General features: G+C 37.6%; 1 protein-coding gene across 2 annotated transcripts; it reads left to right on the plus strand.

The window, feature by feature from the left end:
* The first annotated feature begins 3,684 nt into the window (after window positions 1-3,684).
* On the plus strand, window positions 3,685-13,431 carry LOC105930989 (progestin and adipoQ receptor family member 3). 2 transcript variants are annotated; one of them, XM_012869460.3, is made up of 7 exons: window positions 3,685-3,830; window positions 4,133-4,401; window positions 5,936-6,098; window positions 7,626-7,781; window positions 7,894-8,091; window positions 8,195-8,285; window positions 10,137-13,431. In XM_012869460.3, exons 2-7 carry the CDS (start codon window positions 4,205-4,207, stop codon window positions 10,277-10,279), a joined length of 948 nt encoding a protein of 315 aa, XP_012724914.1. In that variant the 5' UTR covers window positions 3,685-3,830; window positions 4,133-4,204; the 3' UTR covers window positions 10,280-13,431. The 2 variants fall into 2 exon arrangements, with proteins under 2 accessions (XP_012724914.1, XP_035996023.1); XM_036140130.1 differs by having other exon boundaries at window positions 4,144-4,401.
* The last annotated feature ends 3,011 nt before the right edge of the window (window positions 13,432-16,442 follow it).

Raw genomic sequence — 16,442 nt, forward strand, 5'->3', positions numbered from 1 at the left:
TATTTCCTCTGTTTAACTTGAATATGTTAATTTTTATCTGAATGTGTCATATTGAATAATTGTGCAATACTTACTTTTTTTCCTTTTATTTTTATTTTTTCCTTTCTGATAAATTTCATTCTGTGTTGCGTACTAATTTAGTTTGTAATTCTTTATGTGTTTTTTTTTTTTTTTTTTTTTTTTTTTTTTTTTTTTTTTTTTTTTTTTTTTTTTTTTTCCACTGTCACGCCCAAATTCCCCCATTGTGGGACAATAAAAGTTTTTTTTTTTTTTTATGGCAAACATACAAGAAAAGCTATAGATAGAGGAAACCTCTGAGCTGTGTAAAATATGAGAAAAAAATTAACAAATAAATTCAGTACACAAGAAATGAGTGTGTGTGGGAGGGGGCATCTTATTCTCACACTGGATGTTTAGAAAAGACCAACTTTTAATTTGAGTACATTTGTTTCAGTGAATTCTGAAACAATTATCTATTTAAACTTAGTCGTGCCTCCAATTCCTAATGCCAATGAAAGTATACTAGAAAAACGTAACTAATGTTTGTTTGTTTTTATAATTAATTTATTCTTCAGTCAAAGTAATTCATCATCTTTTTTGTTGGGTTATAGATATGACATCAAAGAGAGGCACATTTATCTTAACCACTTTCCAGAATGATAAAATGTATTTTATTTTTTTACACATTGTGTGAACAGAATCATTGAAGAAGAACTTGACATATCATAATAGCATGGGGTCTAAAAGCCTAAATGTTTGGTAAAAATAAATAAATAAATAATTGAATAAATCTCCACTTGTAAATCTTCCTAAAAACTTTAGGAAAAATGAACGATTGACAGACAATAAGGAAGGCTGATTGAAAGAAAAGAAAATGCCGCAGATGAAACCATATTTGAAGGGGATGTTCTGGAGAAAAGAAAGACACTGGATATGTGTATTTTGTTGATGTGGAAACTGTATTTTACGGCAAACCAAACTGTTTTATTATATATTTTTAGTCTTTTTATCCACGAAACAGAAACCAGTTGTGTTTTCTCAACAGCCTGCTAGAAGCAAAATTTCTAAAGCTCCTTGCTAAGTTGCTTTTTTGTATAAACCCATCTTCTGCCTAATTAATTCAAAGGTCAGAGTTATGTTGTTTGAGGAAAAAATGAGCCTTCAAATGACTTATTTGTCACATATAGTCCATATAAGCAAATTGTTAAATTATAAGCTTGAAAATACTAGAGAAAGAGCATTTGGAAAACAGGACCATGCTTATTATGGACTTTTATTTTGAAGACATCCTCATTCTTTTCCTGTGTTACTTCTGCAATGACAGTCGTGCCTTCTGCATTATAGCAACTGACTAAATAAATAACAATGTCACAGTAGAAAAATGCAGAGGTGACCAACATCTGACTCAAAAACAAATAATTCATTTTGAAATTAAACATTTTATTTATGAGACATAAAAGATTTATGTCTTGATGTTGAAAATAATGTTGCTCATACATTTAAAATATAACCAAACATGTCATTTGGTGCAAGAGCAACCCAGCACTGACGTTTTACACGTCAGGCAGTCTTATAAACAATCTGCAGCATGTGTTTTTGTGTAAAATGCTTAAAGAAGTGGATCATGATTGTGCAAATCCACTGCAGATGAGACCGTGATTGAATAAGCTGGTCCAACACACTTGGTGTGCGGGAATGCTTGAGAGGTCCAATGTTTGATTTCCCAAATGGTGGATCGCCCTGTTATGAGTCAGAGGTTATGTCATCGACAGGTTGATTAACTCATAACTTGTCTCTTTAAAGTTTGTCCGCGTTAGAGCAAAAGGTACATTTCTTCTCACAAAGCTGCACTCTGTAAGGCCTCGTCGGGGTGAGATGTTGACTTCGTTCCAGTCGGTCTTTTGGCGATGCAGCAGCTCTGTAATTATGTTTTATTGTGGAGTGTGCAAGGATGCAGTGTGGATTCCAAGTTTGTGTTTGTTTTGTTTTTTAATTCAGTGAACCACGAGAGCAAACAGCTCACACAGCAACGCGGCAGAACGGCCGATGTTTTTTTTTTAATATGCACAGTTTGATGACCAGCAACAAGATGAGTTAGAATATGATGTGAACATGAAAGGCTGACACTGTTGCTGATTGGTGAACACCAGGCCAATGGGCGGTTAATAGTACAAAGAAGATACTGAATGACCGCTTGTTTCCACAGCTGAAATCCCAGAAGGAAATATTGAGACCACAGACAATCGCTCCTCTCTATCTCAGTTTAAGTTAATGAAACTGTCTCTGGAGTGGTCATAAGCCTTAGATATCAAACAATTAAAGCAATAATTATAGCCTGGAGTCAGAAAACAAGCTGTTGTAATTTAATTACACTGTTAATAAATGCATGAATGGGATCTTATAGTATAGCAATGCTAAAATAATAAAATATATATTGGTTATATTCTAAAAACCTCCTAAATCAAAACCATCTTGCTTATAAAGGGGTAAATGTGTTTAATTTATAGCCTCTGAAAAAAAAGAAAAAGATTTTGTTTTACAGAAATCTATCTCTATAATCTAAATTAAAGCCTTGAAACAAACAGGAAACATGGCTTATTCCTCATTTACCAACCTGTCAATGCTGCGGGAATAATTTGCTCCAATTATGTTGTTTGCAATAATTGATTTGTGGGGGACATGTGTGAATGTGCGCCAGTGCATGTCACTATTTATTCACATTGTGCCAAGTCACAACATTATATCTCTACCCAAGGCACTTTACTTAACCAACAGGTCCAACTATATCTAGGCATATAGAAGCCAGATTATTCATTTGTCATAAAACACAAAGTCCTTGGTAATTTAATGCCAAGCGATGAAACGTTCTCTGTCTAGGTAAGCTGCATTGCTGACTTTCCAGCAATGCCTCATCCTGAACAAGTATGTTGGGACCGTAGAGGAGCCGTTCTCTCATAACTGGAAGGACAGGAAAGTGACTTGGAAAAAAAGTGCTGGCTCATCAGTAATTTTAATGGGAGAGAGAAATAAAGTGCACACAAAAAAAGCTCTGTCAAAGACTGTTTAGGAAGGAGATAAACACGTGATTGAGCCAGAATTCCACTACTTTCTGAAAGAAAGGAACATTTTAAACGTATAGAAATTGATAATGGTAGCATTTTTATGCGAAGGTCTACATCTGGCAAAGAAACACGGCTAAACCTGCAGCACTGAGCCAGCCGTACTTTTCGTAGGAAAGAAAACGCAAAGCGCATTTGAGACATTGGCAACATCAGCTAGCTTCATTCATATCTGACAGAAATGCAACTACACACTGAGTCAGGGGTATGGAAAAAGAAAGTATGCACATAATTCATGGTTGCAATAGCTTTCCAATGGCTAGTCCATCAGTGAAACGTAGCTCAACACTGAAGTGCTGAGTTAGGAATACTTTCCATGGGAATTTTGTGTGTATGTTTATACAAATCATCAAGTTTTTTTTTTTTTTTTAGTTTTAAGAAGATCCAGTAAAATATTATTCTTGCTAGATGTCAAAAAAAAAAAAAAAATCCATTCAATGTAAATATAATATAAGTGGTATTTGATTTTTCTCTTCCAGTTTTTGAAGTTTGATGAACTGCTCCAGGTGAGATGTTGTACTCTCACCAGTAGGTGGCAGTAAGCGCGCAGCTTCTACATTCACAATCAAAACAAAGCAGAGTTAATGCTGCCGAGAGAGTGATGGAGGGTGCACATTTACCGCGATGTGAGTCTTCTTTACCGTCGCTGTAACCGAACAACCGCCCGGATATGGCTGACACACCTGTCCGGAGACGGTCGGACAGATAACTGTGAGCCTCGGGTTGTTTATCTACCTGTTAGCATTAGCATGTGGTGCTCAGCCTGCTCGGCGACGTCAACAAACCGGTTCGCCAAAACAGGCTGAACATCTTTGCTTTGGCTGCTTTCAGACCTTCTTCCCGTCAGAACCAGAAGCCCTAAGATCGACGGGCTAATTCATACATAAATAGTTTTGTTTTTAGATTTTTTTTTATTATTATTTTCTTTTTTAAAAACTTGTAACAGGTCGATTTCTGCTTGATCAGTGTATTTTCTATTTATTTTTTCCTTTTGTTTTTCCCCCACGTTTCAGTCGCCCTGCAGCCGTTGCTTCCCCAGCTTGCTTTTTTTTTTTTTTTGCCTCGTCCGTGGAGCCCAGAACAAGATGCTGCTGAAGATGCCCCAGAAGCTGCTGAAAACCGCCAACTACATAGAGCTGGGCAGCTACCAGCACTGGCCGGTGCTGCTGCCGCACAGGATACGGCTGTACACCTACGAACAGATCCCCCTCTTCCTCAAAGAAAACCCCTACATCACGGACGGCTATAGGGCCCACCTGACCTCCAAGCTTTGTCTGAAGAGGTGAGCATTACCCCTGGGATCACAGGTGCAGATCACGTGTGTCAAACTCGGGGCCCGCGGGCCGAATCCGGCCCGTCAAGGCAATTTATCTGGCCCTCAAGAGCCAAAACAAAAGAAAGGAGAAAAAAAAGGCATATCGTGTCATAAAGTAGAGGCATACATTCTTTTAATTTGTATAAGGTGGCTAAAACTGTGCCTCCTGTAGGGAATGTTGATTTTTTTTAAACTGTGTAGTAACAGCGTCCTGCCACTAGATGTCAGTTTTCCCACAACACATTAAAAGACTTAGACCGAGACAAACCTTACTGTCATTTTGTACGTACAGAGTGCATACAAAACGAAATTTCGTTGCATACAGCTTACGACAATGTAATGAGATTGCAATTGAAATAAGATTATAACATTACAATAAAAAGTGCAGCAGTGATAAGAATGTAACAATGCAGGAGAAAACAGTCTTTTAAAAAAGTGTACAGAAGAATGTTCAATAATGTTTTGTAGTGCAAAAAAAAAAAAGATCTAAATCAAAATAAAACAACCCAGAAATGTCCAAAAAGAGAAAAGGTGATGGAGAATGATGAAAGTTTAAAGAGTAACTCGCCCCAAAAAAACTTTTTTTTTGCAGATAAAGTTGTCGTAATGGTGCTACTTTTATGTTACTGTGCGTTTTTTTATATTTTAATGTGAACTGAAATAAAATTGTGAAATCAAAAGTATCAGCTACACACGTGCAACCGGCCCTTTTAATGACTTCATGATGCCAAAGTGGCCCAATATAGAAATGAGTTTACACCCCTGTTCTAGATAGTTTGTCTCTCCCTCAACTAAAAGAGCACTTGTTGCCTGCTATCGCCCGTCATGAAAACAATCAGATCTCTGTTTCCAATACTAGAAGTGAAAAGAACTGCTTTTGTTTTAATGCTCTTCTTCTGGAAGCAGGAAAAAACAGACCTGGCATTACCACGTGTCTTGGTTAGTGATCAAAATTAATTTCTCCCGTTTTTTTCCCCCGTTAATCAACTCGAATACTACAAAAAAATTAATTTTCACTGTCAATTTAAATCAAATGCATATTTTGTGTTTTTTTTTCACATGCAGGGTGCATGTGGAAAAACTAGCTCATCAGAGCTTTTATTATTTACCTCTTAATGACGCAGTGTGAGAAACGTAGAGGGTATCAAACATCAGCAGTCACGTGTTTAAACACAATCTCTCCGCTCACTTAGGCTAAGGAGCCGTGGAAATGTAACGCGATGCTGGAAAGCTCAGATTCATTGTCTTCAAACTACAGACCATTTCTACCCTGTTGTCACCTGGGGACTCTCCTCACACACAGCAATAAGAGGATAACAATTGTAACCTTTGTTAAAAATGTAAGAAAAAAAATCTAGCAAGTTTATTCTGAATTGTCTCTTGTTTTTTCTGACATATATACATTTTTTCCCTGAAATTTTCAACTCGCTTTCATCACTCTGGTGTGAAAATCTTCCACACTTTGCTTACAGTTATCTCTGTGCTTTCTTTATCTCAACAGCATATTTATTCTGTCTAATGAGACTGTGAATATCTGGAGCCACCTTCTGGGCTTCCTCCTGTTTTTCTCCCTCGGGGTCAACGACCTCTCCTCAGTATTGCCGGCCGCCGGAGCAAACAGAGAGGACTACGTCATCTACGCTATAGGACTCTTCTGCTTCCAGGTAACGGCTGCTTTTGTCAGCGCTGCAGAGCCCTCCAAAGAGGATCTTCTTTCTATATGTCCATCATCGGTGAGCTGATTGCTCGCTGTTTGCTCATCGTTTCTCCATCTTTTGCTTTAACAACCTGAATCACGTAGGATTACTTTTCCTGCTGCAGATTCAGTCAGCTGGACTCAGGTGTGTATTAAGCATGGAGGTACAGTAGCTTCAAGAAAAGTGTACGCGACCCGTTCAACATCCCTGTTGAATGTTGCCTAAATCAGGCCATGAGAAGTCATTTAGAAACGGTTTTACTGTTAACGACATACTCGGTTCAACTGCCAACCCAACAAATCTATTTGAGGGGTAAAAGTGCTGCAGCAACCTGTTGCATAAGTGTGTGCACTCCCTGTAATGAATACTTTGTTGAATCACCGTTTTAAAGTGGCTTCAGCCGGTAGTGGGTGTGTTTCACGTGTGACACTCCTCTGCTTCGTTCTTCTTGTTCTTCTGGATTAGGCGCAGGAGACGTGAGATTCCCACCGTGTGACAACCTTTTCGTTGTGATTTTAAAGTATTGGCATGATCCAAGTGGTTTTCATAAAACTGAAAAAAAAATATTGACAGCCAAAGTTATACTGACATTATATTAATATAAAACATTTATTAACTTGCATTTTGATTTGCAATCAGAGGCTTATGCTGCGTCCAGCATTCCGATTCCTTTTGTCCATGTAAGTGCAGGATTTAGGGAGTGTTTAACTGAAACAGAAAAACAATAAGCACAAAACTAACAATGTCCGTCTTTAAAAGAACATCATAACCACAGTTAAATGCAGTGGTGACAGTTTCCTGCTGTGGGGTTTAACAGGGGTGTGTAGACGCTTTTTAGTTCATCTTAGTTCAGTTGGCATATGTTGCTGAATGGTAGCTGTGTGTTTTGTCAGTTTGTGTAGGAGCCCGTTATTCAATTGAAAACCTGTAACTGGTTTAGACTCCTTATATTTTAGATAGAAAGTGTTTTGCTTTTAATCCCCATAGTGTGTTTTATGGATATCTTGAAATGGTCCACTTTGATAAATCTACATGCCGTCAATGCAGAAACCATTTATTATAATGCTAAAAGTGATGTGGTGTCTTAAAACGATACCAGAACCCATTTATGGTTCTCTGAATAAGTGAAGAAATTGGAGTTTGATGCCAGGATTGATAAAAGATCAGCTGCATGTCCTCTGTCGGTGTGGGAGTACTGCAAAAACAGAATTAAAAATAAGTGAAAATTAGTGTATTTGTCCTTGAATTGAGCAGGTTAATAAGATTATCAGCCAATGGAATGAGTATTTTTACCCCTAAAATAAGATAATTAAATCTACTGCACTTGAAGTAACATGATGGAGGTGAATTGTTCCTATTTTAAGTGCAAAATTCTTATTCCATTGGCAAATAATCTTATTTACTTGCTCAAATCAGGGACAAATACACTCATTTCAAAAAAATCTTACTTGCTTTTAGTTCCCATTTTTCAGTGAGTTACCATTCTGCCTCCAGGTGTGCATGCTGTGTTCAGTGGGGTACCACCTGTTCTCGTGCCACCGCTCGGAAAAGACCTGCCGCCGCTGGCTGGCGCTGGACTTCGCCGGCATCTCTGTGGGCATCCTGGGCTGTTACGTCCCTGGGATCTTCTACGCGTTCTACTGTAATGCCGTGAGTGACGACATTTATGAACTGCTTTTCAACTAATCTGAGGATTATTTTCCTGTGTAGAGGTTGACCTAATGAAGACTTCGTCGTTGTTTTTTTCCTTTCTCTCCTTCAGTTTTGGCGACAGGTCTACCTGCTGACCGTGCTCTCCCTGATCCTGGCCATCTTCTGCGCTCAGGTCCACCCTCGGTACCTCAGCAACGACTGGAAGGTGATAAGGATGACGCTCTTCTGCTGCGTGGCGGGCATCGGCGTGATTCCTGCCTGCCACTGGATCTGGCTGAGTGAAGGATTTGCATCGGAGATTGTGCAGGCAAGGATAGAAAAGCTGTGTTATAAACAAATCAATCAACAACAAAAGGGAGTATTACAGATTAAAAGCTTAAATCCATATTTGTTTTATTTTTTTTTTGTAGCTGTTCCTGCCTCGTGTGATTGTAATGTACCTGATAGCTGGATCTGCGTTCCTGTTCTACGCCACCAAAATTCCCGAGCGATATTTTCCCGGTGAGCTTTTTCTTTTCTCTCTGTGCGCCGATTTCCACTAAGGAACAACATTTCTGTGTTTTATTAAGGACATTTGTGACATTAATTTTTAAAACATTATCTGGAAACCGTTAGGATCATTGCGTGAGTTATTTAGACGCACTGGATTTTTAAACTTCACAGCTCTGTAGTCAAACTTTAATCTGTGTCGGTGTAGTTCCTCAAATTTAAATGTGTTTTTAAAAATCGCCACTAGGGGTCACTGTAGTTAAGCTTTTACTTAAGGTTTCAAATCTTACTAAGGCAACACTTCAAGTCTTTTGCTTGTAAATCCAAACCTAAAGTGAACGAATAATTTTTTGCACAAAGATATTACTGCTATATAATATCTTCACCTCATGCTGCAATACAAGAAGCTGTGATGTAACCATGACGACCCACGCTGAAGGGACTTAGTGATTTTGTTACAGCCTATTAAAATAATGGAAAATATGTTTGGGCTTGTTTAACAAAAAATATGCAAGAAATGTAAAAAAAAATGTCTAGTATTTTTTTGAAAGGACTGGAGTCTGTTTACTACATGGTGACAATTCAGGTCAAATGTCAAGCTTAGTCACTTTTCAAGACCAACTGGTCCAATTCATGTTAGGTTATAAAAATCCATTTCAGTTCATGTCTTCAAATGGGGGGGGGGGGGGGGGGGGTGTTTCCTAAGGCTTCCTTACTGTTTTTACTTTTTTTTTTTTTTTTAAAGGATCCAATTTCTTCCGATACAGCCGTCAATATTTAGCTTCAGATGTAATAACGTAAAGTCTAGTTCAGTCCGAATTTTAATACTATGCAGTCAGATTTAGTGTATTGTTTAGTCTCAGCTGCTTTAAAATATCCTTTTAGGCAACTGATCATTTAGGGTCTTCTCAAATGGCAGATGAGCCTGGTTCTGTTGGAGATTTCTTCCTGTTAAAGGGGCGTTTTCCTCTCCACTGTCGCTGCATGCATGTTCGGTACAAAAAGGGTGAACCCATGACTCAAATGGATTTTAATTAACCTTTTCATAATAACAGCATAAGTTTTTCCAATAATGTCGTCTGAGGCCCTGAGCTGTTTAAGCAGTCCTTAAAATGACTTGGAGTATAACGCGTTTCATAGCGGTACACCAGCTTACATTTTTAATTTTAATACGGACTAGAGTTTATACCATCAGTTAATTTTCTAGCATTAAACATGCTAGTTTGACTTTACTGTAATCTAGTAGGGGTCAACAGACTTTTCAGACTTTTCAGTTCACATTTCAGAGCCACATTTGCCCCCGCTGCTACAAAGTTGGCCTATAGCCTTAAAATTTTTTTATAAATATGTACTCAACCAAATTTAGTATTTTAAACGCTGAGGAAATTAAACAATAATGTTCTGTTTTCATATTTTAGAACAAATTAAATGATGAAAAATTTACAAAGATAAATAAACTGTCTTTATTTTATGGACTGAGGCAAGCTGAGGGAGCCCCTTGCATACATGTAAACGATGAAGAAAGGCAGCCCACCGAAGTCATTAAGCACATAGCTGCAAAACATCACTTTTAAAAGGTGCTGCTCTATTGTAGATATTCTGTGCAGATTTTGCATAAAAGCATACAAAAGAACTGCTTTTATGATAGAAAATAATTTCTTACTTGGTTCCGGTGCGGCAGGCTGCAGACACCTAAAGGTTCAGTATTACCACATCCATGTCACAGAACCTTATAAACTAGAGACGTGTAACATTTCCGACTCTGTGTAATTTAAGCTGAGCTTGTTTTCGTAGTTCTGCTAAAGTCCTGTTCGTTGTTGTTCTCTTTAGATGCAGTTTTTCCCACTTTCTCCCTCCCTGCAGGTCAGGTGAACTACATCGGCGCCAGCCACCAGCTGTGGCACGTGCTGGTGGTGGTGATGTTCTACTGGTGGCACCAGACGGCCACGCACATCATGGACTTCAGACACAGCCGGCCCTGTTTCGCCCGCAGTAGCGGCAGATAAGTGAACCCGCTGAGCTGTTGGCTCACCCTGTCCTACTGTAAACGCAAGATGCCTGTGACGTAGATGCTGACTCATAGAGATCGACTGTTAAATGTCGTTCCAGAGTCTCCTGGCAGCGGCGTTAGAAAAGGAGATTCTGTTACCTTCTGTCGTTAGAACAATGAACAGGAAAAAAAAAAAAATCATTTGACCATTAGATCAATGCATGAAGCAGCAATGTTCACTGTTCGGTAGAAACTTTGATGTTTTAGTTGACATCATATTTTATGGTTGGGTTGTGTGTTTTTTTGTGTGTTTTTTTTGTGTGCAGAAGTATTACAAAAAATAGGGATTCATTTGAATTGAATGAATATAGCTGCCTGCATGAACTCTGCCTTCTTTTGCCTGCATCCTTTTATCTAGCTGTATGAAATGAATACTGATGTTTTTACAACGTGTCTGTTTTTCAAAAAAGAAACGAGGGGAATGTGGGCTGGCTCCTAGTCAGAGTCGAAATGAAATAAGATAAGTAAGGAGATGTGGCTGCGCTTGCACACAAACCCATTGATTCTCCGACAGTATTTGGGTTGCAAAACTTTTATTTTTGTTTTTTTTTTTTTGTTACTTTTTCTGCATCTGTCTCATGTTTTCCCAGTCAGAAAGTAAATTTGCGGTTATGGCATTAAATCTAAAAAGCATCGCTTTAGTTGATATTGTTATTTTCATACCTGCACCTACCTCCTCAGGCTAAATCACGAGCAACAGAGTCAATCACAGAGCAGATTGAGCCCCCTCCCCCCTCTGCTCTCACTGATGATCAAACCACCCTAGATTGTTTTATTTTATTTTATTTTTTTCATTTTTGTTTTCAACATGCAGCTATAACCGCAAAAACCTAATGACCACAACAATCACCCTTAAGCAGTTGCTTTAATATGACAATTATGTGGAGAGCAGACTGACTTAAGCCTATAAGCAGGGCATAGTTGTTTGTTTTTCATTGTTCCTCCAGTAAAAACAGGTATATATATTTTTTCTACTGCCAAGTGTATGTTAATGTAATATCCTCTGGATTGTGTGTGCATGGAGGAATATATGATATGGATCTTTAATAACTGTTCCTTTAGGATAATATAAAGATTTAAATTTTTTTTGTTGAAATTTTTTTTGAAAGCATGTCAGCACTTTAAGTGCAATTCCATGATGTTTATCCAGGCACCTTTTTGTGTTTAAGTTATAATCTCTGAAGAAATGAAAGCCTAAAAAAAAAAAGTAAAACTCATTGTCAATCACGCCTTCAGAAAGTGGCTTTAATAAAATGGACACAACTCCCTGTATATGCATAGGTAATCCTGGTAGAATTGTGTAAAAAGCCTTCTAATGATAATAAGAAAAGTGGCAAAAAGATGTATAATTTCATATTGGAAGAATCTAGAAAAATCCATCCAATTTAATCTGAGTGCAACTATTTAATGTGGAAATTGTCTTACTTGAAGAAATCATGATTTAAGAAATAAGACACCCCTAATAAGTCCTATAAATATACTTGCTAATACTTGATTAGTAGCATATTTAAAAACTTTTTACCAGTAATCATGTCTTTTTTCCAGTGTTATATGTACATATCACCTGAAAAACAGGTAGATTTCTCTTAGCCACTTCAAGCTTGGAAAGACAAGAGAACCTACACGTCAAGTAAGGCAGATCTTTGTTGATGTTCATGAATCATAAAAAGGCTTAAGGAAAATGGCTGCTTAACTAGATTTGTCAGAGCCACAATTAAGTAAAATCTTAAACAATTGAAACTGTGACAGTTGAGGTTGGAAGAAGATTTTATAATTTTATAAGCAAAATGTCCTCTTTAGGTGGGCTGTTTAGCACTTACTGTAGACCAAAACAAGATGTGTGGCAAGCCACGCCTCTACTTTCACAATCTAAGCACCAGACCAGTTATCCGTATAAATTTTACATTTGTTTTGTCAAAAAGAGAATGCCCTGAATTTAAGCTAGGATCACAGTGGGCAGCTGAGACGCCCGGCGGACTGCATTAAACAACGCTAACGGTGTTAGCTGGGCTGCCGGCTACTCGCCTCACATAACAGCAATGCCAGGGCTCTCAACTCTCAGTTGAGAAAAATACAGTGGGTAGAACAGTTGGTTTTCTTCTGTTTTAGACCACTAACTGAGCAATAAAGTGTGGACACTCCTCTGACACTTTTTAACAAATGTAAAACATCTCTACTTCCATGTCTTGTTGGGTAAAAATGAGATGGCATCGACTCATTGATCTTCTACTTTATCTAGAAACTTAAAAGCACAATTAGACACACAGCATCACAAATATCATTAACCCATCAGGTGCGGAAGAACATGTCTGACGTGTCCAGCAGCTAAGTTCTCGGTTTATTTACAAGGTAAATGGAACCAGAGCAAAGACAAGTAATAACAGTTTTTATTTCAAGACAAAAAGCCCAGACGATAAATAAATAAAATCCTCAAGTAAAGAAAAAAAACAAAACACAAACTCATCCATCACAAAAAACTATTCCAATTAGTAGTAACAGTAATTATCTGTTTTAATAGTTTGCACTCTTAAAAATATGAAAAAGTAAAACCTGTGATTAGGAGAAGTTTAATTTACTTTACAAAATATAGAGCTTTGTTTGTTTTCTTGATGCTGCTTGAATAAGGCCAGTGGAAATTGGAAACTTCCTAAATCCATTATTTTCTTGCACAAAACGGAGACCTGTTATTATTACAAGCATAAAATGTTATTATTTTTTTGCACATTTTAAGTCCTGTTTGTTGTTCATTTGCCTTATCGCTGAGGTAACTGTACTGCCTTTTCACGGTTTCTCACACAACCAGAACAAATTATTGATATGTCTTTTTTTTTATTTTATTTATTAAAAAATCTAATTTGTGCACAATAGAAAGCCCTTACTGCTGTGGACTGCAGCTTTGATAATGCATTGACAGCTGCCAAAAGAAATAATTGTTTCCCCATAAACTATTTTTTCTTGAATGACCTGTGTATTTGTGTTTTCCTTACGGTCCCTTGTGTTTAGCGCAAAAGCACTGACAAACGTGATGAGATGAACATTTGTTTCTGAGCCTCTGTAAAAAGATATTTTTGGACATTTTGGACAAATAAAGACTGTAAAAAAACTAAACAGTTTGGGATTCAGGAGTGTTTCTTTTGATCAGGCTAATCAAAATTCAGAAAGATATGAGATAAAGGTGGAGAAACCAGATCAACAAAACAAACAATCTGGTTGCTGCGGGAAGTGTGTGGTTCCATTGTTGAACAGCAGAGGGCAGCACTGAAATAGTAAATTTCGTGAAAAGAATAAACACTTGTTCAGCCTTATGATTTTCCATCATATTTGTAGTCGTGTAAGTAATGATAGGGTAAAGAGCTACTGCAATTTAGGAGGTACTTCAGAGACAGTACGTTATTCTTAGAGTACATTCTTATACTCCTGGCTCAGTGCTGTTTTTGAGTGTTTGCTCTCACTCCTCTTATGCCCAGTCGGTCGTAGCAAAAGGCCGTTCACACTGAGCCTGGTTCTGTTAAAGCGGAGTTTTCCTCTCCACTGCATGCTCAGTATGAGGCAATTGCTGCAAAGCCATCAACACAATGCCAGCAACTGTCCAGTGTGGCTACATGCTCATCCAAGAGGAGTGAACGCTGCAAATCAATGACTCAATGCAATCTGGCGGATAAAAAAGGTTTTAACTAATTCTGGAGATTTAGTTCCTTGGCGTAACGTGGGATGTGAATTGTTGCTCTATCAACAAACTGATTTGAATTGAATTTTAAAGAAAATGTGTTGGGTTTATTTACAAAATACTACAAATATTTTAAGACAGGTTACGTAGACATAACCAGTGACGGACTGGACGGTCTGGCATTTGGGCAGATACCAGAAGGGCCGCGGGCCCTCGTGGGCCGTTTAGGCCGGCCAATCACGAGGCGGCATGATCGTCGGGTGTGCGCGGCCCCTTTCACCACATAACATTACTTTTGTAAGATTTTGTAAAAGGGTGGAACTTCCAAGAAGCTGCTTTAGCTTAAAATGGGACCCTGAACACAGAATACATTTATAAAACAATACAGATCATACCAAAGCCCCCCACACCAACATCTTGTCAAATCATTATTCTTGTTTCACATCTCCCATTAACGTTCGTACATTCCTCCACCTTGCATCAAACATTATTGTTTGAACAAGGTATTGCACTTTTCAAACCTTAATTGATGTCATACTTTTACAACTGGATTCACAAAGCACTTTAAAAAAACATCAGGATGTTTGAGGCAACACATTTTTCTTATGTTTTCTATCCAGATATTATTATAAGATTATATTAGACGTAATTAACAAATGATTATGGATTTGCATGAGTTTGTAGTATATGCTGATGTATTATATCCGGTTTTACTGTTAATCATGTAGCCATTTCAGTTTGTCTGAGTATAAGTTTTAGCAGTTCATTTTTCTAAAGTTTTTTTAACGTATCTTTAGAGAAGATGGTTTTTGTATTTTGCTATTAATTTCATTCCAGATCTCCAGACATGTGCTTGTGATGCAAAGGTCCATGAAAGAAAGAGCTTGTAAGTGTGAAATTTGTTTGGCAAAGGGAGTGAAAATTAGGAGGAAGAAATTGTATTTTACCATGCTGAAAAAAAAATAGTTTCACAGAAAAATAGCATCCAACTTGGATCGTGTTTTTAAATGGTCTTGCTTACATATTTGACACAATGCAAGAGTGAAGGTAGCATTGCGTTGTAATACTTGGTTCTGTCACAAACGGGTCTGTGCGCAAAAGGACCACGAAATCCCACCATACCTGTGCAGTCTTCAATATTCAGAAAAAGCTTTTATATTTTTTTCAAGTCTTGATAGGTATGGCAAAAAGGAAACTGAGCTTGGAAAAATCCGGACTTTATTCCCACTTCTGTTATCTAAAGAGTCAACATTTTAATTCCTAAAATAATGAATTGCTTTATATGTTTGAGAAACGGAACAGATTATCTTCTTTATCCTTGATTTGCAGAAAGGAGTAGATATAAATAAATACACACTAAAAAAAGCAGAAAAAGACGGCACATTCCATTTAATTATTTTTTACAAATGCTTTAAAACTGTATTATACAGATTGTATATAATAAATTGTAATCCTGATAATTTTTCCAAATGCTATGTTGTATTAAATGGCACTATCCTGATGCAAAAAAAAAAAAAATCCGTTCACTGCTGAACTGGAAAACTAGGAAATGGTTTCTACTTAAAATGTTAAAACCCGGTTAGAAAAACCTGAAATTTTTAAATGGAAGCGTTGTAGCCCTGAAAACATTTCTAGCACCTTCCTCATTTCCCTTTTACACAGTCACATCTGCTGCATTTGCTGGGCTCTGAAACGTGGAAAGGCCTCATAGACCCCCCCCCCCCCCCCCAAAGAAAAATCTATGAGACAAACAACGCTTGACATCACATTGTACAGGTACCATTGAACAAAAACAAAGTTAAGCTACAGAAGCAGTGCTTTAAATACAGATAATAAGAGTTGCATGTTATTGTCATTGTTATTATATTCTGTGTTTGTTTTTCAACTATGTCAAGGGGACATATGCCAAATCCACTTTTTTAGCCCTTAAAAACATTTTGTTGTGCACCTGTAGTCTCTAGGAATGTAGAAAATGTGAATGTGGTCTCTCCAGGACCTGCATAGATATCTTTATATTATTTTAGGGTTATATTTTTTCTATTACATTTTTTTAAACAATAGCGTCACGGTATTCGCTGTGGAGCTGCTAAACAAGGTCAGAAAATGTCTAAAGCTTTGGTTCTAGAGACACACACCCACTTGGCCTCAATTGTTTATGGAACCTATAAGGATTAACTTTGTTTCTCAACTGGCTTATTTAAATAAAGTTTTGTTGAACTTTAAAACCGAACCGTGAATGTGTCTGCATTTGTGGCATAAGTTGAGCTTGTCCCATGGTTGGCCTTCTCCGGAGCTGCCCTATACTATGCTGCTTGAGTTACTACCAGATAGGATCTCTAAGCACAGTCATGGTGACGAGGCGGTTTTGTTAGGACAACCTCAAGGTATATGTGCTTTTTGCAGATTATGTGTTACAATTGGAATCTACAGCTATTAACCTTAAATGTGCACT

This window comes from Fundulus heteroclitus, chromosome 8 (genome assembly GCF_011125445.2).
Source record: "Fundulus heteroclitus isolate FHET01 chromosome 8, MU-UCD_Fhet_4.1, whole genome shotgun sequence".
Lineage (NCBI taxonomy): Eukaryota > Metazoa > Chordata > Actinopteri > Cyprinodontiformes > Fundulidae > Fundulus > Fundulus heteroclitus.